Genomic DNA, 23,873 nt, shown 5'->3' with positions numbered 1-23,873 from the left:
GATCTCCACCCTAACAACGCGAGGGAGGATGAAGACAGCGCGCATCGTGGGAACGATGGAGGGTGAGTACAATTTTAGTATTATATCTAGAACTGTATATAGTTGTTATGGGGGGGGGGGTATTATATCTAGAACTGTATATGGTTATTATTGGGGGGGTTGTATATATTTATTATGTGGGGGGGGGGTGTATAGCAATAATAGGAATCTGTATAAAGTTGTTATAGGGGGATTGTATATATTTATTATGGGGGTGTATATAGTTATTATAGGGGCACTATATATAGTTGTTATAGGGGGTGTATATAGTTATTATAGGGGCACTGTATATAGCTGTTATAGGGGGTGTAAATAGTTATTATAGGGGGTGTATATAGTTATTATAGGGTGTACATAGTTATCATAGGGGTCTGTATATAGTTATTACAGGGAACTGTATATAGTTATTATAGGGGGGTGTATATAGTTATAGGGGTCTGTATATAGTTATTACAGGGAACTGTATATAGTTATTATAGGGGGGTGTATATAGTTATTATAGGGGCACTGTATATAGTTGTTATAGGGGGTGTATATAGTTATTATAGGGGGGTGTATATAGTTATTATAGGGTGTACATAGTTATCATAGGGGTCTGTATATAGTTATTACAGGGAACTGTATATAGTTATTATAGGGGAACTGTATATAGTTATTATAGGGGGGTGTATATAGTTATAGGGGTCTGTATATAGTTATTACAGGGAACTGTATATAGTTATTATAGGGGGGTGTATATAGTTGTTATAGGGGGGTGTATATAGTTGTTATAGGGGGGTGTATATAGTTATTACAGGGAACTGTATATAGTTATAGGGGAACTGTATATAGTTATTATAAGGGGGTGTATATAGTTATAGGGGTCTGTATATAGTTATTACAGGGAACTGTATATAGTTATTATAGGGGAACTGTATATAGTTATTATAGGGGGTGTATATAGTTATTATAGGGGGGTGTATATAGTTATAGGGGGGTGTATATAGTTATTATAGGGGGGTGTATATAGTTGTTATAGGGAGGTGTATATAGTTATTATAGGGTGTACATAGTTATCATAGGGGTCTGTATATAGTTATTACAGGGAACTGTATATAGTTATTATAGGGGAACTGTATATAGTTATTATAGGGGGGTGTATATAGTTATAGGGGACTGTATATAGTTATTATAGCAGGACTGTATATTGTAATTGTTATACAGTTATTATAGGGGTGTATATAGTTATCATAGGGGCACTGTATATAGTTGTTATAGGGGGTGTATATAGTTATTATAGGGGGAATGTATATAGTGATTACTGGGAACTGTATATAGTGATTTCTGGGGGAGCTGTATACAGTGATTGTTGGGGAAGCTGTATATAGTGATTGCTGGGGGAGCTGTATATAGTGATTGCTGGGGGAGCTGTATATAGTGATTGCTGGGGGAGCTGTATATAGTGATTGCTGGGGGAGCTGTATATAGTGATTGCTGGGGGAGCTGTATATAGTGATTGCTGGGGGAGCTGTATACAGTGATTGCTGGGGGAGCTGTATACAGTGATTGCTGGGGGAGCTGTATATAGTGATTGCTGGGGGAGCTGTATATAGTGATTGCTGGGGGAGCTGTATACAGTGATTGCTGGGGGAGCTGTATACAGTGATTGCTGGGGGAGCTGTATATAGTGATTGCTGGGGGAGCTGTATATAGTGATTGCTGGGGGAGCTGTATACAGTGATTGCTGGGGGAGCTGTATATAGTGATTGCTGGGGGAGCTGTATATAGTGATTGCTGGGGGAGCTGTATACAGTGATTGCTGGGGGAGCTGTATACAGTGATTGCTGGGGGAGCTGTATATAGTGATTTCCTGGGGGAGCTGTATACAGCGATTGCCGGGGGAGCTGTATATAGTGATTGCTGGGGAGCTGTATACAGTGATTGCTGGGGGAGCTGTATATAGTGATTGCTGGGGAGCTGTATATAGTGATTGCTGGGGAGCTGTATATAGTGATTGCTGGGGGAGCTGTATATAGTGATTGCTGGGGGAGCTGTATATAGTGATTGCTGGGGGAGCTGTATACAGTGATTGCTGGGGGAGCTGTATATAGTGATTGCTGGGGGAGCTGTATACAGTGATTGCTGGGGGAGCTGTATACAGTGATTGCTGGGGGAGCTGTATATAGTGATTGCTGGGGGAGCTGTATATAGTGATTGCTGGGGAGCTGTATATAGTGATTGCTGGGGGAGCTGTATACAGTGATTGCTGGGGGAGCTGTATACAGTGATTGCTGGGGGAGCTGTATATAGTGATTGCTAGGGGAGCTGTATATAGTGATTGCTGGGGGAGCTGTATATAGTGATGTCTGGGGGAGCTGTATATAGTGATTGCTGGGGGAGCTGTATATAGTGATTGCTGGGGAGCTGTATATAGTGATTGCTGGGGGAGCTGTATACAGTGATTGCTGGGGGAGCTGTATATAGTGATTGTTGGGGGAGCTGTATATAGTGATTGCTAGGGGAGCTGTATATAGTGATTGCTGGGGGAGCTGTATATAGTGATTGCTGGGAGAGCTGTATATAGTGATTGCTGGGGAACTGTATACAGTGGTTGCTGGGGGGGATGTATACAGTGGTTGCTGGGGGAGCTGTATACAGTGGTTGCTGGGGGAGCTGTATACAGTGATTACTGGGGAGGCTGTATATAGTTATTGCTGGGGGTCGGTATATAGCGATTGCTGTTCCCTGTCTGGACTACATTCAATGGGGGCCTCCACCATGTTTTGCGCCCAGGGGCCCCCACCAACCTTAATCCGGCCCTGCTAATTATATATAAGAAATGATGCAACAGGGACATACAGCAGAAGACCACTTAAACACCATGGTAATCAGAGTTACCTCAGTTAATAAGGGGGGCTAAATAGCCCCTTTAAAAGATCAAGCTTGGGGAGGGAAGCACAAAGCTCGAGAGCAGATGTTTTTTGTGTGCAGGAGACACATTTGAATGAAGAAGATTTGTATTGTCTTAAACACAAACAATTCCCCCATTTGTTTATAGCACCAGCCGTAGACAAAAAAAGGGGTGTATTAATAGCTATCAAGAACTCAGTAGCTTGCAAATCATAGACCAAATAATAGATCCGGTAGGTAGATATGTTTTGTTGATTTGTTCATACACAATAGTGTCTATATATGCACCCAACACCCATCAAAATAAATTTTTTCACAAAATTTTCCCCTTGATAAACAAGTACAAGCAAGGATCAGTTTTGATTGCAGGTGACTTCAATATGTCAATGTGGCCTGCAGTGGACACCTCTAAATCTACTAGTCTGGACGAGCCTACAGAATTATTCCGCTATGCATTTAAGGAAGCATACCTGGATGTTTGGAGGCTACAGCATCCAGCAGACAGAGATTATACCTTTTTTTTCGCATCCACATAAGCATTTTTCCAGAAAAGACATGTTTTTAGCGGGTCACCAGCTATTTCAGAGAGTGACTTCATCCAAAATTGATGTGATCAGCTGGACGGACCATACTCCAATACACTTAGAAATTGCTGAGAAGTACAGTCACCCTCGTTCCTCACATTGGCGTCTCAAGAGCTTTTTGCTTCACCTCCCTAAATTTCATGACCAAACAATTGACGTTATGCAAAAGTTTTTTGAGGAAAACAATACAGAGGATCTAACTACTGTAGATCTATGGTGCGCCCATTAAATGTTCATTAGAGGTCACTATATGGGTTTAGAGGCAGCATATAAAAAAGCAAATGACGAACTGCGTACTCACATTTTAGCTAGCCTAACGCTGCTTCTAGCGCTAAACAAATCACATTTCTGTGAGCATAGAGAGGGAATGATTAACAGCCTACAACACCAACTTCAACAACTGGATACACAAGCTTATGAGAAAGCTCTAAGAAAGTTGAAAGCCAGACACTATAATCAGGGAAATAAAGCTAGTAAGATCTTAGCTAATCAACTGAAAAAAAGAGAAGCGCAAAGTAGGTTACCCTTTATAATAAATAGTAGGAATAAAAAATGGTATGATCCACAGGACATGGCTGAAGTAATGGCGGAGTATTACACAAAATTGTATAATCTCAATAGAGATACAGACACAATTCAGCCCAAAGATGAGGAAATTAACTCGTTCCTAAACTCAGTAGAACTCCCCTCCCTTACGAGGGAACAATCAGAAACCATAGCAACGCCCATTACACTAACAGAGGGAGTCAAAGCCATTAAAACACTTAAAAATAGTAAGGCTCCAATGACTACTATAAGACTCACTCCAAACTGCTAGGTCCATATTTACTAAAGGTATTCAATAATATCCAGGAATCAGGTCGCATCCCAGAGGAGATGCTATCAGCTTCCATAATCACACTCCCTAAACCAGGGAAGAACCCTGACAATAATAATAAGCTAGCAATTGCAATTATTTCAGGGCTTCTACCTTTACCTTTACTTTGTGTGAACTATATCACATTAATTGCCTGGTTGTAACTGTTCATGGAATAAAAGTATTTTAGGGTTCACCTCCCCATTAGTTACTGTAAAAAAACATTTGAATATGTTTCTGGTTCTAATTGTTTGTGGAATAATAATATAATAATAATAATTCTTTATTTATATAGCACACACAGATTACGCAGCGCTGCACAAGCATGTCAAATCGGTCCCTGTCCCCATGGGGCTCACAATCTAATCAACCTAACAGTATGTTTTGGAGTGTGGGAGGAAACCGGAGTACCCGGAGGAAACCCACGTAAACACGGAGAGAACATACAAACTCTTTGCAGATGTTGACCTGGGTGGGATTCGAACCCAGGACTCCAGTGCTGCAAGGTAGAAGTGCTACTGACTCAGCCACCGTGCAGCCCATATGGAATAAAAGTATACAGGCAGTCACGGGTTACGTACAAGATAGTAAATACCAAAAGAAGATAACCACTACAAAGTTACATGTCCCTATACTAAGAACGAGAGTAAATACCAATAGTAGTACACAGGACTACATTAACCACAAAATACATGAAACAATAAATTACATTACTCAAATTTTATTCACACAAGGTAACCAAAAAGGACAAGACAATTTAAAAACATCACCTAAAATACACAACAACAAACACGCATAAACGGTGGTGGTCAATTAAATCACAAATCCACCTCAGTAGGTATAGGAATAAATATAGAGAGCACAATGTATATATATGTATAGATACCAAAGCCCAATGGTAAAATTGCCCAATCAAGACAAGAGGGCGTTACATGTATAAGTGCCTACCACTATAACACAGGGCTCTCAAGACCACCACCGCAGCACCCCGACGTACGTTTCGCCGTCGCTTCCTCAAGTGATGTTTTTAAATTGTCTTGTCCTTTTTGGTTACCTTGTGTGAATAAAATTTGAGTATTGTAATTTATTGTTTCATGTATTTTGTGGTTAATGTAGTCCTGTGTACTACTATTGGTATTTACGTACAAGATAAGTTCTGTAGGTTTGTTCTTAAGCTGAATTTGTATGTAAGTCGGAACTATATATTTTATCATTGTAACTCCAGCCAAAATTTTTTTGGTCTCTGTGACAATTGATTTTAAAAATGTTGGATTGTCATAAGAACCAGAATTAACAATAAATCATAATTGCAGACACCTCTGATAACTGTTATAGTTGTTAGGCTAAAGTACAGTAAATTACCAACATCCAGAGTTCCGTTTGTAACTAGGGGTCTTATGTAAGTCGGGTGTTCTTAAGTAGGGGACCGCCTATATTGGGGTTCACCTTACTCTTCACATAGCATGAAATAGTTTTGTCTTCAGTTACATTGACATAATCTACTGTATCTTACTAAGTGCAATTCAAATATGTTTGGGGGTCAACTTCATCCAAAGGGAAAGGACATTTCAAAAAGCGAGATAAAGATAGCAGAAGCAGCAGAGGAAAGGATGATAGCAGTGAAACAGTTACTGAGTAGTTGTGGCAGTGGAGGAGTTTACTTATTAGACTTATTTGATCTATATACTTGTCCATATAGGGGAAATAATTGCAATCTATATGGTAAAAGTGGTCCATTCTCCCATCACAAGGTGTAGCAACAGGGATTTTAATTTCAGATGATCAGTATAGGAAGGAGGTTAGCGGTGGGTTAATGTGCTGGGGCATAGTGACAATAGGAACAGGATGCAGATCCTGGCTGGAGGGAGGGGGAATGCAATACTGAGGTACAGTCCAATTTAGGACATTGGCAGAAGTCAGAGACCAGGGGGGGCTTTAACAATGTTAACTTACTAAGGGTCGCGCATTGCAATTTCAGCAGACTTTGCACCTTTTTCAGGTTTTACACGGCTTTGACAGGTATTTAACAGGTGCATGCGCTGGGATTATGTCATACGTGATTTTTTTTGGTGCAGCTACGGTGGCTTCCATGCAACACAAATTGGGGGCGGGCAGTCAGAAGGTCTGTCTGATTCGGACTGAGCGTGGGATTTAACTTTCAAATTGTGTCGCAAGACCAAGCACTTACATGCACCGGGAAGAAGAAGGTGAACTCCGGTGGACCTGAGCGGGGAAGCGACGCATGCACGATATTGCGATCTTAGAGAATCGTGGGAGAGTGCATTATCATCGGACAACACACTTTCTGTGAATGCTGCAGACCAGGTAAGTAAATGTGCCCCTGTGTCTCAGGTTCTGGCAGTTTCTAGCTGGAAAACATTTGTCTTTTGCTGTGCCAGATTTATCACTGTGATGATGAATTCTTTTACAGTATAATACACTTTTAGTTGGTCTAAGCTGTGTGCCAGAATTTTTTGCTGCACGGAAGAGTTTCCACAAGCCACGTTCCTTTCTCGAAAGATCACGTCCACTTAATCGGACAAGTCGGGAAAGTGCCAAAAAAATGTGTAAAAGCCTTGATAACTGTGGTTCAAAGCATTTTAGACAGTGTTTTTAGTGCAAAACCACCAAAATTGTGGTGCAAGTGCATTTATAAATCCCCTCCCCCAAAGATCATATAATTGTATAGTTGAGATATGTTTAACACCTGACTTCTGCCTTGGATACCTGACTCTTACTTCTAACTATTATGTCAGTTGTCAAACCTGACTGAATACAATTAAATGATCTTTGAGTCTTCCGGCAATGTACTAAAATGATCACTTTACTAAAGGAATATAATACAGATGAGATGTGTCGCTTCCCCGCCCAGGTCCCACAGAGTTCACCATCTTTTTACTGGTGCATGTAAGTGCATTGTCTTGCGACACAATTTGAAAGTTAAATCCTGCGCTCAGTCCGAATCAGTCGGATCCTACGACGGCACGCCCCCAATTTGTGTCGCGTGGAAGGCAGCTGCGCCAAAAACCGTTCGCGTGCGACACAATCCCAGCACAGACACCTGTTAAACACATGTCTAAGCCGTGTAATCCCCGAAAAAGGTGCAAAGTCCGACAAAAGTGAGTAGCTTGACTCTTAGTAAATGAGCCCCAGGTTGTCCTGAGGACCGTCAGGTGCAGGCTCAGTAGATCGGGACATTGAGATGCACCGTGTGAGGGGGATATCGGTCGTACTGGTTACTGGCTTTCGTCACTGATCATAGTATGTGGTGTCTTGAAAGAGATGAAATGGGCACTGGTTATGAAAGAACTGATAGAAAACAGCAATCATTGCAAACAGATTTACTTACCCGGTCCATTCGCGATCCAGCGACGGGTTCTCCGGCACTGATTCGTGTCTTTCGGCGATTCACTAAGGTAGTGCGCCCGATGTCCACCAGGTGTCGCTGCTGCGCTGAAGTCCGTCGGAGATCACTGAAGTTCACCAAGCTAGCCTGGGTGCAGGTAAGTGCGTCTCAAGAGACACATTTTTTAAAAAAAATATGGCGTTTTTTCCGAATCCGTCAGGTTTTGCTACGGCCACGTCCCCGATTTACGTTGCATGCATGCCGGCGCCGATGCGCCACTATCCGATCGGGTGCACCAAAAACCTGGGGCAAATCGGCGCAAAATGTTAATATTAGGGTAACCCGAAGGAAAAACGTGATTCGGGCCCTTAGTAAATGACCCCCAGTATGTATGAAAAGAAAGAGGCATGTAGTGGATCACAAGCTCTAAACCTTACAACCTAAAGGTCTAAATGAAGCAACTGAACTAATCTCATAATGAATGTTTTTTTCTCTTTTTTTTCTTTTATTTATCTCTTTTGTCTCTCATGCCTCCCTCTCACATACCCTCTCCTGGCTCTTTCTTCCTAGCCTCTTCCCCAACCTCCTGACCCCACAACCTGGGTCTCCACATCCTATCCCAACCCTAGCCCCTTTTTCAATCCCCAGCCCCCCCCCCCCCAACTCTAGAATGCCCACCTTTCATCTTTCTCCCCCATAATCTCCCTGATCCTTCATTACCTCTGCCAGCAGTACATTCCTCCAGCACTTGGTAAGTTTCTCAGCTGACTACTTCCCAGCTGCATAATGAGACAGGGAGCACAGCAAGGGGCCAGAATGAGAGGAGATGGGGGACAATCAATGAGGTAGAGCAGAGAATGGGGGTCATAATAATGAGTATAAATAAATTGTCTAAGAATTTTTGTAATGCAACTAGAACTATATGTGATTGTGCCATTTAGTTGATAAATAATGGGCATATGCATTTTTAAACTACCACTAGGACAAAGCTTAGCTATAACTATCTTGTTCCTGAATAATGTTTTATGAGATATAAAAATACAACCACGATAATGCATGATGTCACCATTTCTTTTATGAAGGAAGCACTTTCTATTTATATATTGAAATGTTTTACAACCATTGGCAATATTTTCTAATTATGTGTTATCGAATTCATGAATATCTGCTTTGTCACTTGATACATGATTATATTGTTATACGATCGTTGTTATTATCAACCTGACAAAGACGCCGGTCCAGTGTAGAAACACGTCACAGTTTTATTTGGAATAAAGAACGTTGATGAGACATAAATGTCTAATTCTTTCCTGGCATTGAGCACCAGAGATATCTACTCAGAAGACTCATGGAGTGACCTTTACCTTTGAAGCATCTGTTTATACTTCTTATTTCTTTTTTCATACCCTTAATAGGTCATTCCAAAGTCTTGAGACACCAAATAGAAAATTTCGGCTATAAATAAGGAACATTCCTTTAGTCCTAGCAAAACTTTGAAGATGAAGAAATGTATATTCCTATTGTTCTTTGCCATTGCTGACTGCAGTCTAAATCGGTGCCATGTACTGCAAGCAGTAAAGGCCAGTGGTTTGGTCGGCATTAAGGGTTACACTGCAGGTGATTGTAAGTATTTCTTTGTTTTTTCATTTCTTTTTGTATCTGTGGGTGGAAATCTGCTCTGTCATTATTTTTCTTTTCTTTTAGATGTGTGTCTAGCTTATCACGCTAGTGGGTATGATCCAACACTGAACAGGAATCCTTATGAATATGGCATGTTCCAGATCAACAGTTACATGTGGTGCGATGATGGTAAAACTCGTGGACGCAAAAACTTATGTCACTTATGGTGCAAAGGTATTATAAACAGACCTCATAGTATTTTCTATCTTGTTTTCTATCTTCCATGAGATGGTTACTGCAAAACATTAGAAACCCTGAAATAATCGCAAATTCTTGTGATTGCAACCACGCCAACTTCATAACATGTGGGTGTGGAAGGGGCATAGAGGAGCATGGTGGCTGGCAGATTGGGCGGGTATGGGGCGTTACTGCCTCGTACCTGCGGTCTTTTTATAAACCTGCAAACTTTAATTCCCAGGAATTTAAGCAAAACTACTACAGGTCGGACCTGGCATAGTTTTCCCCAATGGCTGCACCACCAGACACGTAAGCCTCTTTATGCATCTGTCAGGACACAGGGAAGGGGGGGCCCTTACCACACAATGGCGCATGGGTGCTGGTGTATAATAAATTCCCTCCTTTGTGCCTGAAAAGCGAATGGATAATCAATTATTTAAAACTTTGAGAACCTTTTTCCCTCCTTCCATAGTATCCAAAAAGATCTAGAGAAAATGGCTTTCACCTTGCAATAAGGTTTCAGTAACAGGTTTCAAATAAACAGGGACTTAACAAAAATCTCCTAGAATTTGTTGAGTTTGTTGGTTTTTGTGCTCACTTAATTTGTTTATTTAGAATCCCTGATGATAATGAAGAATACATTTGCAAGGTTTTTTTTTAATGTGATGGCATATTGTTGGAAGCTCAGCATAAGCAGTGAATTACAAAAACAAGTAACTGTTTGTTGGTCTGGGTAGAATCTGATCATTTCGGGTTTGGGACCCTTACCAATCTTGTTATAAGGATCTGTCCTTAGGACATCAATATTTTAAGCTCATAATACTGTTAATGCACTTTTTGGTGACGTACAGGTTGTCCCCCACTTAAGAACACCCGACTCACAGACAATCCCTATTTACACACTGACCTCTCTGCCCACTGTGACCTCTGGTAAAGCTCTCTGGTATCTCCATACTTTATTCCCAGGCTGCAATGATCAGCTGTAAGGTGTCTGCAATGCAGCTTTACTGTTTCCATGTATTAAATTTTTATCATGACTTTTTTGCATTATAAAAGCAATTCTTTTTTACTACAGTCATGGCCAAAAGTTTTGAGAATGACACGAATATTATATTTTCACATGATCTGTTGCCCTCTGGTTTGTCAGATGTTTTTTATCACATACAGAAATACAAGTGCAATCATATTCTGAGTAACAAAAGCTTTTATTGACAGTTAGAATGAGTTAATGCAGCAACTCAGTATTTGCAGTGTTGACCCTTCTTCTTCAGGACCTCTGCAATTCTCCCTGGCAGCTCTCAATCATCTTCTGGACCAAATCCTGACTCATAGCAGTCCATTCTTGCCCAATCAATGCTTGCATTTTGTCACAATTTGTTGGTTTTTGCTTGTCCACCCGTCTCTTGATGATTGACCACAAGTTCTCAATGGGATTAAGATCTGGGGAGTTTCCAGGCCATGGACCCAAAATCTCTATGTTTTGTTTTGGAAAAGGCATTGTTGATCACCAAACTGCTCTTGGACGGTTAGGAGAAGTTGCTCTTGGAGGACATGGTGCGTGCAGATGCACTCTCACCTGCCTGCTGCCATTCCTGAGCAAGCTCTGCACTGCTGGTAGCCCAATCCCAAAGCTAAAACACTTTTAAGAGACGATCCTGGCGCTTGCTGGTCCTTCTTCGGCGCCCTGGAGCCTTTTTGGCAACAATGGAACCTCTCCACTTGAATTCCTTGATGATGCGATAGATTGTTGACTGAGGTGCAATCTTTCTAGCTGCGATACTCTTCCCTGTTAGGGCAGTTTTCTGCAGTGCAATGATGACTGCACGTGTTTCTTTAGAGAAAACCAAGTTTAACAGAAGAGAAACAATGATGCCAAGCACCAGCCTCCCTTTAAAGTGTCCAGTGGTGTGATTCTTACTTAATCATGACAGATTGATCGCCAGCCCTGTCCTCATCAGCACCCACACCTGTGTTAATGGAGCAATCACTGAAACGATGTTAGCTGCTCCGTTTAAGGCAGGCCTGCAATGAAGTTGAAATGTGTTTTGGGGGAAAAAGTTCATTTTCTAGGCAAATAGTGACTTTGCAATTAATTGCTGTTAAGCTGATCACTCTTTATAACATTCTGGAGTATATGCAAATTGCCATTATAAAACCTGATGCAGTAGACTTTGTAAAAATGAACATTTGTATCATTCTCAAAACTTTTGGCCATGACTGTATACATTTTTTGGTGACAAGCTTTTATCTTTTGTGTTTTTGGTTTGGCAATTTGTAAGGAAGCAGAGTTGCTACATATATATATATATATATATATATATATATATATATATATAGATATAGATATCACTGGTGCTCCTGCGACCCATGTCCCAGGTCGCAGGCGCACATGTGTGTCTTCCTGTGCCCCCAGAGCCAGTCTGCAGCCACACTGACCTTCCCCTCACTCCAGTGGTGGTCCCCGCCTCCCAGTGCGTAGTGCAGCAGCTCCGTAACATATAAAGGGCCAGCGCTCCGATAATTGCCGCCTCCCCTAATAAATTGCCCACCCCTTCCTGTGTCCCCTGCCAGATCTTTGAACCTAGTGCCCTAGAAAAAGCTTGTTCCCTATGTCCTGTGCGTTTATTGTGATTTCCCATTGTGACACCGATTCTGTTCCTGACATTGCTCCTCTGCTGCCAGCCCTGACCTTCTGCCTTGTACCTGACTCCGATCCTGTGCCACCTGTCCTGACCTCCTGCCTGTTCCCAACCACGATCCAGCTCAATGATTCTGTACTTGTAATTCTGTGCAATTCTGTGCTTGCGGAGTGACCTGGTGGTATCCTGCTGCAGCAAGACCAATCTGCTTTGCAGCAGGCTCTGATAAAAATCGGGTGCCACTTAGACTCTGCTCGGCTTACGTCATTGCTCTCAGTGGTACTGTGGATCCACTACCCCTGATCCTGACAGTAAGATCCAGGCATGGATTCCACCAGGCCCCTCTTGCTACTTTTGTTTGTCTACCTTCCGCAAAACCTAGGCTGAGACTCTCCATTCCTTCCAAATAAGATTGGGATGCAAAGTTGTGCAGGGGCTTTATCACCCAGTGCTCCTTTGAAGCATATTGAAGTAATGCCTATGCAGTTTGTCACAGTACGGTCTAAAGTAGCTTTTATCATCAGCCTCCTATCCGGGAAGGCCTTGGCATGGGCTTCTCCCCTCTGGGACAGGAAAGACCCGGTCACTGCTAATATCCCCATTTTCTTCGCTGAATTCTGGTCCGTATTCAAGGAACCACCCATCTGCTGAGACCGCCCTGCTAAACTTGCGCCAACGGGACTTATCTGTCAGTGACTATGCAGTTCAGTTCCGTACCCTAGCTTCAGAGCTAGCCTGGAATAAAGTGGCCGTGGTTGCTACCTTTAAAAAAGGACTTTCGAGACAGATTAAAGACATACTGTCTACACTAGACCTGCCATCTTCACTGTGTGTTCTCATCTCCCTTGCCACTCTGATTGATATGTGATTCTCAGAGTGTTCTGAGGAGCAGCGTCTTTAACAAGCGCAAGTCAGTACCCGATGACTGCCTCGCCTGGATCCTGTCTTACAAATACCACCTCAGCCGTCTTCAGTGTCTTCTGAAGTGGAACCTATGCAGGTGAATAGAGCTTGTCTGTATCTTCAAGAGCATTCCAGGCAATGATAATTGAATCTCTGCTTCTATTGTGCCAGCCTGGAGCACTTTCTTGAGACTTGTCCAGTCCGTCCTCAGCACCTGGGAAACATACGGATCTAGGGTGTCTGGGAGAAGTGCCCCTAGGTGAGAACAAAGCTTCTCCACGCCTATATGTTCCAGTTCTGCTCAGCTTTGGAACAAGTTGCCCAGTTAAAGCTTTAGCATTCCTTGATTCTGGCTCTGCAGGGAACTTTGTGGATGCTGCCCTGGTCTCCCAGTATCATTTTTCTGTGGTATATCTCGAGAAGCCACTGGTCATTTCTTCCGTCAGTGGGCACATCCTCTGCAATTCGGTCCAGTATTGCACCGAGCCCCTATGCCTGCAAGTTGGGGCCTTGCACAAAGAGAGACTGTCATTCCATGTTCTACCCTGATCCACGTATACTGTTCTACTGGGTCTCTGGTGGTTGCAAAGACATGCTCCTGTGCTCAACTGGCATACCGATGAGGTTCTTTGCTGCGGACTGGAGTGGCAGTCTTGCTGTTTGGTGGTCCCTCATCCCGTATCCACCATGGTCTCTCCAGAGACCACCAAGCCACTGGTGGGTTCTCCCACTTCATACATGGACTTTGCTGATGTCTTTTTGGAGAAGCAACCGAAGACTCCTATGACTACTCAATAGACTTGATGGGGGACACGTCTCTGACAAGGGGGTCGAGTGTATCCCCTATCTGTACCTGAAACCGTGGCTATGTCGGCCTATGTGAAGGATAATCTGCAGAAGGGCTCTATATGCAAGTCCTCCTCCCTTGCAGGTGCTGGATTCTTCTTCGTGGCCAAGAATGATGGCTCTTTCAGTCCATGTATTGATTACTGCGGCCTTAATAAAGTTACAGTGAAAAAACGCTACCCACTGATCACTTTTTGACCGTCTACATGGTGCCAAGGTTTTCACCAAGGAACTGCGGGGGCATTTAATTTGACCCCATCCGCATCCGTGAAGGCAATGAATGGAATACCACCTTTAATACTCGAGATGGGCACTTCAAGTACCTTGTTATGCCCTTTGGACCCTTGGAATCAGAAGAGTCTTCCGTTCCTCACATACATCATCTGTGACAAGGAACTACAGATGGATCCTGCCTAGGTGTCTGTGTCCTCGCCCAGTAGGACATTGTGCTATCCAGAGATTACTGGGCTTTGCTAATTAGTACCAGCAGTTCATACCACATTTCTCCTCCCTTTTATCTCCCATTGTGGCGCTGACCAAGAAGAACTCTGGCCTCCTGTGGCTGAAGAAGCTTTCTCTAAGCTGAAGTCTACCTTGCCCCTGCTTTCGATCTCACCCGGCCTCATACAGAGAAAACATTCCTAGACACATTGAGGCATTGAGCCGTTCTCACCCAGAAAGGGCCTAAAGGTCGAACCCTCACTTGCGGCTTCTTCTCTAAGACCTTCTCAGCCACAGAGAGGAATCATTCCATAGGGGATCAGGAGCTTCTGTCCATAAAACTTGCTTTGGAAGAATGGCGTTATGTTCTGGAAGGAGCACATCATCCGGTCTGTATCTACACCGACCACAAGAATCTCCTATATCTCCAGACTGCTCAGCGTCTCAATCCTCAACAGGGTTGTTGGTTCCTTTCTTCTCCCGCTTCAAATTCATGATACATTTCCATCTTGCAGTGAATAATGTTAAGGCCGATGCCCTCTCTCGTGCCTCTGACATAATTGGGGAAGAACCCGTTCCTACATACATTGGGGCACCTTTACCTACCCATCCGAGTCGCGATCCCTGATCCACGTAGATCCTGCACCTGATATCTTGCATGTGTCGTTCCCTGCTCAGGTCCGCCGGAGTTCAACTTCTTCTTCCTGGTGTATGTAAGTGCTTGGCTTGCGACACAAATTTAAATGTTAAATCCCAAGCTTAGTCTGAATCCGTCGGATCATCCGACGGCTCACCCTCTGATTTGTGTTGCATGAAACCCAGCGCGATTGCGACACAATCCCCGGCGCGATCCCTGAAAAGTCGGGAAACCAAGCGAATATGCGGCTGCAGGACCCTTAGTAAACAAGCCCCATTGTTCCTCCTGGACAGTTGGTTGTTGCCGCTCCTGTGGACCGACGACAGCTTCCTCCTGGCAAGACCTATGTCCGACTAGCTCTACGGAGGAGGATACTAACTTGGGGACATTCCTTGTGTGGCTGAGCACCCTGGTGAGCAGAGATCTGTTGCTCTCATATCTTGTTTCTACTGGTGGCCAGATCTGGTCAAGGACGTTCAAGATTTTGTGAACTCCTGCGCTTTCTGTGCCAGTAACAAGTCGTCACGTCCCAAGCCAGCAGGTCTGTTCCTGCCAGGGGCGGACTGGCCATAAGACCCACCAGGAGAAATCCCGGTGGGCCGATTGGTTTAGGGCCGGTCCGGGGCCGGTCCTGTACTGGTGGGGCCGGTGAAAAAAATAAAAACACATGAAACTCACCTCTTCGACTCACGACAGCTGTGCTGGGCTGGCTTTATACCGGGGGCTGTTTTATAGAGGGGTGACCGACTGGCTGGCAGGCTGTATAGACCGGGGCAGGGACTGGCAGGCTGTATAGACCAAGGCAGGGGCTGGCAGGCTGTATAGACCGGGGCAGGGGCTGGCAGGCTGTATAGACCGGGGCAGGGGCTGGCAGGCTGTATAGACCGGGGCAGGGGCTGGCAGGCTGCATAGACCGGGGCAGGGGCTGGCAGGCTGTATACACCGGGGCAGGGGCTGGCAGGCTGTATACACCAGGGGCAGTATTATAGTAGTTATATTCTTGTACATAGGGGGCAGTATTATAGTAGTTATATTCTTGTACATAGAGGGCAGTATTATAGTTGTTATATTCTTGTACATAGGGGGCAGTATTATAGTAGTTATATTCTTGTACATAGGGGGCAGTATTATAGTAGTTATATTCTTGTACATAGGGGCAGTATTATAGTAGTTATATTCTTGTACATAGGGGGCAGTATTATAGTAGTTATATTCTTGTACATAGGGGGCAGTATTATAGTAGGAGGCAGTATGAGTCTCTTTCTCTGCCGTGTACATGTTGATTTAGACCATCTATAAACAGTTTTTATGGAGTTTAGTAACTCCACCCACATCACAAGGCCACGCCTACTTGTTTTGACCCCGCCCACAGAATTGGGCCACTTTTACGTTTTTTTCCAGGGCCATTTTAAATTCCCAGTCCACCCCTGGTTCCTGCCATTACCAATACCCAGTTGCCCGTGGATTCACATAGCCATGGACCATGGACATACCCCCTCTTCTTCCTGTAATACAGTCATCTGGGTCGTAACAGATCAGTTCTCTAAAATGTCACACTTCATTCCTCTGCCTGATCTACCTTTGTCTCCTCGTCTTGCCAGCCTGTCCTTCCTCCACGTCTTCCGGCTTAATGGACTTCCCCTACACATTGTCTCGGACCGTGGGGTCCACTTTGGGGCTGTCCACGAGTATGTCCAGCTGAAGATTCCCAGCTACAAACTTGGTCCACCTTTCCTGGGTCCATTCGAGGTGCTGAAGCGCATAAACCTTGTGGCGTATAAGCTCCACCTTCCTCCCACTATGTTCATCCCGAACTCCTTCCATGTCTCTCTTCTGAAGTCAGTCATCCTAACCGCTTCTCCCAGCAAGTGCCTCCTCCTGCTCTTGTAGCTGGCTCCATTAATGTCTTCGAGTTTAAAGAGGTCCTGTATAAGAAGACGGTTAGAGGGAAGTGGTTCTGACTTTGTCGACTTGAAGGGGTTCGGGCCTGAGGAGAGATCATGGGAGTCTGAGGACAACATCCTGGACTGTGGTCTTCTACAGAGGTTTCTTCAGTCCAAGAAGAGTGAGAGACTGAAAGGGGGTACTGTCACGGGTGCTCCTGCGATCCAAGCCCCAGGTTGCAGGCTCACCCATGTGCCTCCCTGTGCCCCTGGAGCCAGTCTGCAGCCTTACTTACCTTCCCTCTCTCCGGCAGCGGTTCCCATGCTCCAGCGCATGCATCCCCACCTCCAGTAGCCACCCAGTCTGCAGTAGTCACAGTGCTGCCACCAGTTGCCAGTGTTGTACCCAGACCCCAGTATTCATAATGCTACTTCCATTAGCCACTGTGTGTTCCACGTTCCCCAGTAGCCAGTTCTGCCCCCTGCCCCAGTAGCCTAAACTGCCCACTGCCTCAGTAGACAGTGCTTCTCTAGTATCCCCCTACCCCAGTAGTCAGTATAGCCCACTGATCCAGTAGCCAGTGCTGCCTCCTGTCCTGGTAGCCGATGCTCTCCCCTGCCCCTTTAGCCTGTGCTGCCCCCTGCCTCAGTATCCAGTGCTGCTCCAGTAGCCAGTGCTGTCCCCTGCCCCAGTATTTATTGCTGCCCCTGTAGCTAGTGTGGTCCCCCTGACCGAGTAGTCAGTGTTGGCTCTGCTTCAGTAGCCAGTGCTGCTCTAATAGCCAGTGCTGCCTCCTGCCTCGGTAGCCAGTACTGGCCCTGCCTCAGTAGACAGTGCTTCTCTATTATCCCCCTACCACAGTAGTCAGTGTAGCCCACTGATCCTGTAGCCAGTGCTGCCTCCTGTCCTGGTAGCCGATGCTCTCCCCTGCCCCTTTAGCCTGTGCTGCCCCCTGCTTCAGTATCCAGTGCTGCTCCAGTAGCCAATGCTGCCCCTGTAGCTAGTGTGGTCCCCCTGACCGAGTAGTCAGTGTTGGCTCTGCTTCAGTAGCCAGTGCTGCTCTAATAGCCAGTGCTGCCTCCTGCTCCGGTAGCCAGTACTGGCCCTGCCTCAGTAGACAGTGCTTCTCTAGTATCCCCCTACCACAGTAGTCAGTGTAGCCCACTGATCCTGTAGCCAGTGCTGTCTCCTGTCCTGGTAGCCGATGCTCTCCCCTGCCTCTTTAGCCTGTGCTGCCCCCTGCTTCAGTATCCAGTGCTGCTCCAGTAGCCAGTGCTGCCCCTGTAGCTAGTGTGGTCCCCCTGACCGAGTAGTCAGTGTTGGCTCTGCTTCAGTAGCCAGTGCTGCTCTAATAGCCAGTGCTGCCTCCTGCCCCGGTAGCCAGTACTAGCCCTGCCTCAGTAGCCAGTGCTGCTGGCTCCTGTGCCTGCCCACGTATATGGCCCTGATTGGGGGTACAGAGGGATTGCATTAATAGCAAACATGGCAGTAGAGAAATGGCTTTTATTTTTTTTTAATTTTGCCATAACCATAGTTACTTAAGATATTATACACATCATCTACTACAAAATGTTTTTCTGTTTCAGATTTGCTAGATAACTACCTATCGAATGACCTGCGATGTGTTGAATGGATTGTTCACGGTTCTAATGGACTCGATTCCTGGTATGTTGTAATTTATATTTACATCCAGCTGATGGTTAATTAAACACAGGACAAGAATTTATAGTATATCAGAATTTCAGTAATTTTCAATAAAATTTGAATAATTATGTCTTGTGACCCCCTAATCCTGTGTGTCTGTCAGTTTCTAAACCAGAAATTCCTATACTGTCTCTCTAATACAGTTCAGAATTTGACAAGATTAAACGAACAGTTAATAAACATTTGCCGATCTTAAGTGAGGACAGTAAATTAGAACATATTCTCAGGGATGGTTGCAGAGTGGTTGCTAGGAGAGGATGAACGTTGGGCAACATGTTATCCCCCTCCATGATTAGGGACAGCGACCAACCATCCAGTTGGTTACTTCACCAGGGATTTTTTAGATGTGGTTCTAGACAGTGCAGGACATGCTCCTTCATAACACCACTCAAATCTTTCAAAAACACCCTAGGTGACAAAACTTTTTATATTAAACATCATCTCACGTGCAACAGTTATAATGTTATTTATGCTGTCCGATGCACCGCTTGCAACGTGCTTTATGTTGGCTGCACTACTCGTAAGTTTAAAACAAGAGTGGTTGAGCACTTAAATGATATCACGGGCAGTGAAACTAGAAGCATTAGGGGAGCATCTGCACATTTCCGAAACACAACAAACAGACTGGTAATTTTACTGCATTTATCATTGGGAAGGTGTTTGTTTCTAAAAGAGGTGGGGATATTAGGAGGCTTCTCTTAGATCGGGAAGCATATTGGATCATGCTGTTAGACACCATGACACCATCAGGCATGAACATGAGAAATGAATTAATGTTACATTATCATTAATTTCATTTTCATCATATTCTCCTAAATTCCATTGCCCCTCTCCCCTCGACTGCACTAATGGCATGTCTGAATTTCATGATACCCTTGATATCGATGTACAATCAGCACAAATCATTCTTTTAACACCACTGTTTTGTTTTTACCTTTTATTTTGCTATGATATAATCTCTGAAAACATGTGAACAATGTTCCTTAATTTGGGTTTCAGATTGGTCATGTATTGTGCACTGTGCAATTGCAGATATTACTTCTGTGTTACTTACCTTGTTAAGATCGCCTCATGTCTCTTTGAATATAAGTTCTATTATCTTGCGATCAAGTACACACAGCATAACATGTCAGTCCGATGTTTACCCACATGATATGATTACTATGGGAACACTATGCTCACGTGACGTCACTGAGCACTCCCCTTGGGAGGTTGAGACGTTGTTTCCCTTATAACGTATACATACACACACCCTCCCTTGTAGGAGTGTCCAGCTTGTCACGTGCCACGCACAGATGATTTAAATAGCAAGCCATGTCACATAAATGTTATCCATGACTAGGGGCGCACACAGCGTCCGAAACGCGTTGGAATCGCGGTGTATTCATATGTCTTTTAAATGATGTCTGAATAAAGAAAAAGTTTTTAACTAATTCCTTGGTCCGTGGGATTTGAGCTGGAACGTATTGTTTTTACCGTCTGTCAGATTCCCTATTTTATCCAATATTAACACCTGTGACCTAGAACTTGTCCAAACAGTTGCACAAAACATGTAACACACATTAATGAATAAAGTTTTTATTTTTACACAGTCCCTCCCCTATTTATACCTATGTCATGGCTTTCTAACTCAAGTACCTATGAACTTCTAAAAGTTACATCAGTTGGCTCATCAGTTATTCTTTGGGGTATATAGTTATGTATTTTGGTTACGATTTCTTATGATTTGTGGAGGTGTTAGTGGGGGGGGGGGGGCGTCATTTACATTTTTGCCTCAGGTGGCAAAAAAGCTAGAATCGCCCTAGATGCAGGTAGAAAGTTATAGCAAAAAATTAATTATTTAGAATAATTACTTAATTTAAGAATATAAAACTGCATTTAGGCTAAGCCCATACTGTGTGCGGTCATTATTTTAATATGTCAGGCACATTGGACAGATATGGGACAACGTATGACTACAAGTTTATACAGGGCCGGATTAAGGTTGGTGGGGGCCCCTGGGCACAAAATATGGTGGGGTCCCGCACTGAATGTAGCATACATGCACATCCTCCTGCTCACTATCTACTATCCCTCCAGTAGTACATCTACAGACAGCCGCCTCACTCCCAGAAATCCATCTATATGCAGGCGCCAACACTGCCAGTAATGCATTTACATGCAGTTGCTAAGCCCCCAGTAATACATCTTTATGGAGCTGCCAACCCCCCAGTAATACATCTATATACAGTTGCCAACCCCCCAGTAATACATCTATATACAGCTGCCTCCCCCCAGTAATGCATCCACATACAGCCGCCAATCCCACAGTAATATATCTATATACAGTCGCCAATCCCCCAGTAATACATCTACATACAGCTGCCTCAGCCCCCAGTAATATATCTATATACAGCTGCCAACTCCAGAGTAATACATCTTTATACAGCTGCCAACCCCCCAGTAATACATCTATATACAGCCACCAACCCCCCCAGTAATACATTAATATACAGCCGCCAACTTCCCAGTAATACATTTATATACAGCTGCCAACCCCCCAGTGATACATCTATATACAGCTGCCCCCCCAATAATACATCTACATACAGCCGCCTACCCCCCAATAATGCATCTACATACAGACTCCAAGCCCCAAGTAATACATCCACATACATCCTCCAAGCCCCCAGTAATACATCTACATACAGTCGCCAACCCTACAGTAATACATCTAAACACAGCCGCCAAACCCCAGTAAGACATCTACATCCAGCCGCCAACCTCCCAGTAATACATCTACACACAGTCACCAACCCCCCAATAATACATGTACATACAACCACCAACCCCCTTGTAATACATCTACATACAGCCACCTCACCCCCAGTAATACCTTTATATACAGCCGCCAATCCCCTAGTAATACATCTACATACAGTCGCTTCACCCCCAGTAATACCTTTACATACAGCTGGCTAATCTCCCAAGTAATACATCTATATACAGCCACCAAGCCCCCAGTAATTCATCTGCATACAGCCACCTATCACCCAGTAATACATCTACATACCACCGCCTCCCCATCAGTAATACATTTATGTACAGCCACCAATCCCCCAGTAATACATCTATATACAGCCGCCTCCCCCCAGTAATATATCTACATACTGCCACCTCCCCCCATTAATACATCTACAAACAGCCGCCTCACCTTAGTAATACATCTATATAGAGCCGTAACCCCCAGTAATACATTTACTTACAGCATCCAAGCCCCCAGTAATACATCTACAAACAGCCGCCAATCCCTAGTAATACATCTACATACAGCCGCCAACCCCCAGCAATACATCTACATACAGCCACCACCCCCAGTAATATATCTACATACAGCCGCAAACCCCCTTGTAATACATCTACATACAGCCAACAACCCCCCAGTCATACATCTATATATCGACCACCAACCCCTGTAATACATCTGCATACAGCCGCCAACCCGCCGTAATACATCAACATGCTGTCGCCAACCCCCCCTACCCCCGTAATACATCTACATACAGCCTCCAAGCCCCCAGTAATGCATCTACATACAGCCTCCAAGCCCCAAGTAAGACATCCACATACAGCCTTCAACCCCCCCGTAAAACATCTACATCCAGCCGCCAACCTTGCAGTAATACATCTACACACAGCCACCAACCCCCCCCCCCAGTTATACATCTACATACAGCCGCCAACTCTCCAGTAATATATCTATATACAGCCTCCTCATCCCCTAGTAATACATCTGTATACAGCCGCCAAGACTGGGTGGTATTCATGCGGTGGTTTAGCTACCATTGTCACTGCAAGCTGGCTACGGCTGGGAGCAATGCGCTGCAGCACCACCGATGTGGATCGCTCAAGCCAGAGACAACTTGCAGCTTACTGGCTGGGACTCATGACATGCTAGGGGAAAGGAATGCATGTGCCATAATGGCACCGCCGCTGCGTGGCTAACTTTTTCACATCATGCAGACTGTCCCTAGCTGAGAGCGAAACACTGCAGCACTACTGCTGCACATTGCTCTCAGTTGCAGAGAGTGACAGTCAGCACACTGTCTGGGAGCATTAGCGTTGCATGCCATATGTGTCGGTGGGGGCCCTGGGGCACGCAACCTGGGAGCCTATAATCTGGCTCTGCATTTATATAACTTAGAACATGACACACTGCTTTGTTCCCTGACCTTATGTCTCCAGCTTGCCCTCCTATAGATTGTGAGTCCTTATGAGCAGGTTCCTCCTTCCACTTGTTCAATGTTTTTTTTTGTATATCTATTTATTCTTGTATTAATGTAATGTATGTGAATCCCTCAAATGTACAACCCCATGGAATTAATGGTGTAGTATAAATAAATAATAATAATCAATATCTATATTAATCAAATTGTCTGTTTTTAAAGGGATACTTGGAGAACACACTGCAAAGGAAGAGACCTGAGGAGCTTCGAAACTGGATGTTAATTACTTGTCATCCTGTAAAATCTTCGCTTTTGCATTCTAATCATATCATGTTTTCATAATGAGAAATCCTATTATATTTGTCTTTTTTAGTAAGGTAGAGGAAATGTTGCATATATGTCATTGCTACCAAAGCTGATGGGTTGCCTTAGGCAACTACAACACTATTCATTTGCTCCAGCTTTGAGACATCTCCCCAATCACCATCTCATAATTTATGGGGTATTTCCATATGAGCATATGCAACACTCCTGCCAACGAATAGCACCCTCTACATATTAGGAGCTGTAAGGGAGACTGATAACCTCTCTAGGAGGTCTCTAAATAGTGGAGAACTTTGTAATTGCAGGCAGGAGTTAACGATGGGAAATATTGTTCTCCAATAAGAATCTTCATACTATTGTAAAGCAAGCTGTAAGCTGGTTGGAGGGTCTTGCCACCTGACCAAGGGAGTATAAAAGCCCCTGGTGGGCAGGAGCACATGGTCCTGCAGTTTATTCAGCAAAGCAAACAGGGGAGGGGGCAGCTCATGTAGAGCTTCACCAACCAGTGTCTTAATGCCAGGAAGCAGAGATACCTCAGGCCATTGCCTGATACCCTGGGCAAACCAAGAGACTAAGCCACAGAGCAGAGGTCCACGAACTGGACTCGGCTCCAACTAGCAGCTCAGTATGAAGATACTACCGGGGTGCCAGCTATCTTTCCTGTGGACCACCTATCTCCTACCAGCTTTCCAGCCTGTTGAAACTGCTGCTACTAAGGT

General features: G+C 44.3%; 1 protein-coding gene across 1 annotated transcript; it reads left to right on the top strand.

Annotated features, from left to right (window-relative positions):
* Nucleotides 1-6,443: 6,443 nt before the first annotated feature.
* LOC140066090 (lysozyme C-like) lies at nt 6,444-23,873 on the top strand. Its single transcript, XM_072113639.1, has 5 exons — nt 6,444-6,693; nt 9,130-9,337; nt 9,419-9,568; nt 18,508-18,586; nt 23,053-23,873. The coding sequence occupies exons 2-5, from the start codon at nt 9,214-9,216 to the stop codon at nt 23,111-23,113; spliced, it is 414 nt and encodes a 137-aa protein (XP_071969740.1). The 5' UTR covers nt 6,444-6,693; nt 9,130-9,213; the 3' UTR covers nt 23,114-23,873.

This window comes from Engystomops pustulosus, chromosome 6 (assembly GCF_040894005.1).
Source record: "Engystomops pustulosus chromosome 6, aEngPut4.maternal, whole genome shotgun sequence".
Classification (NCBI taxonomy): Eukaryota; Metazoa; Chordata; class Amphibia; order Anura; family Leptodactylidae; genus Engystomops; species Engystomops pustulosus.
The sequence above is the reverse complement of the archived record's forward strand: the minus strand, read 5'-3'. Positions and strand labels throughout refer to the sequence as shown.

Coding starts and splice junctions, on each gene's coding strand:
- LOC140066090 (XM_072113639.1), top strand. CDS start 9,214: ATGAAGAAATGTATATTCCTATTGTTCTTTGCCATTGCTGACTGCAGT. Junction 9,338..9,418: donor GGGTTACACTGCAGGTGATT/GTAAGTATTTCT, acceptor CTTTTCTTTTAG/ATGTGTGTCTAGCTTATCAC. Junction 9,569..18,507: donor ATGTCACTTATGGTGCAAAG/GTATTATAAACA, acceptor TTTCTGTTTCAG/ATTTGCTAGATAACTACCTA.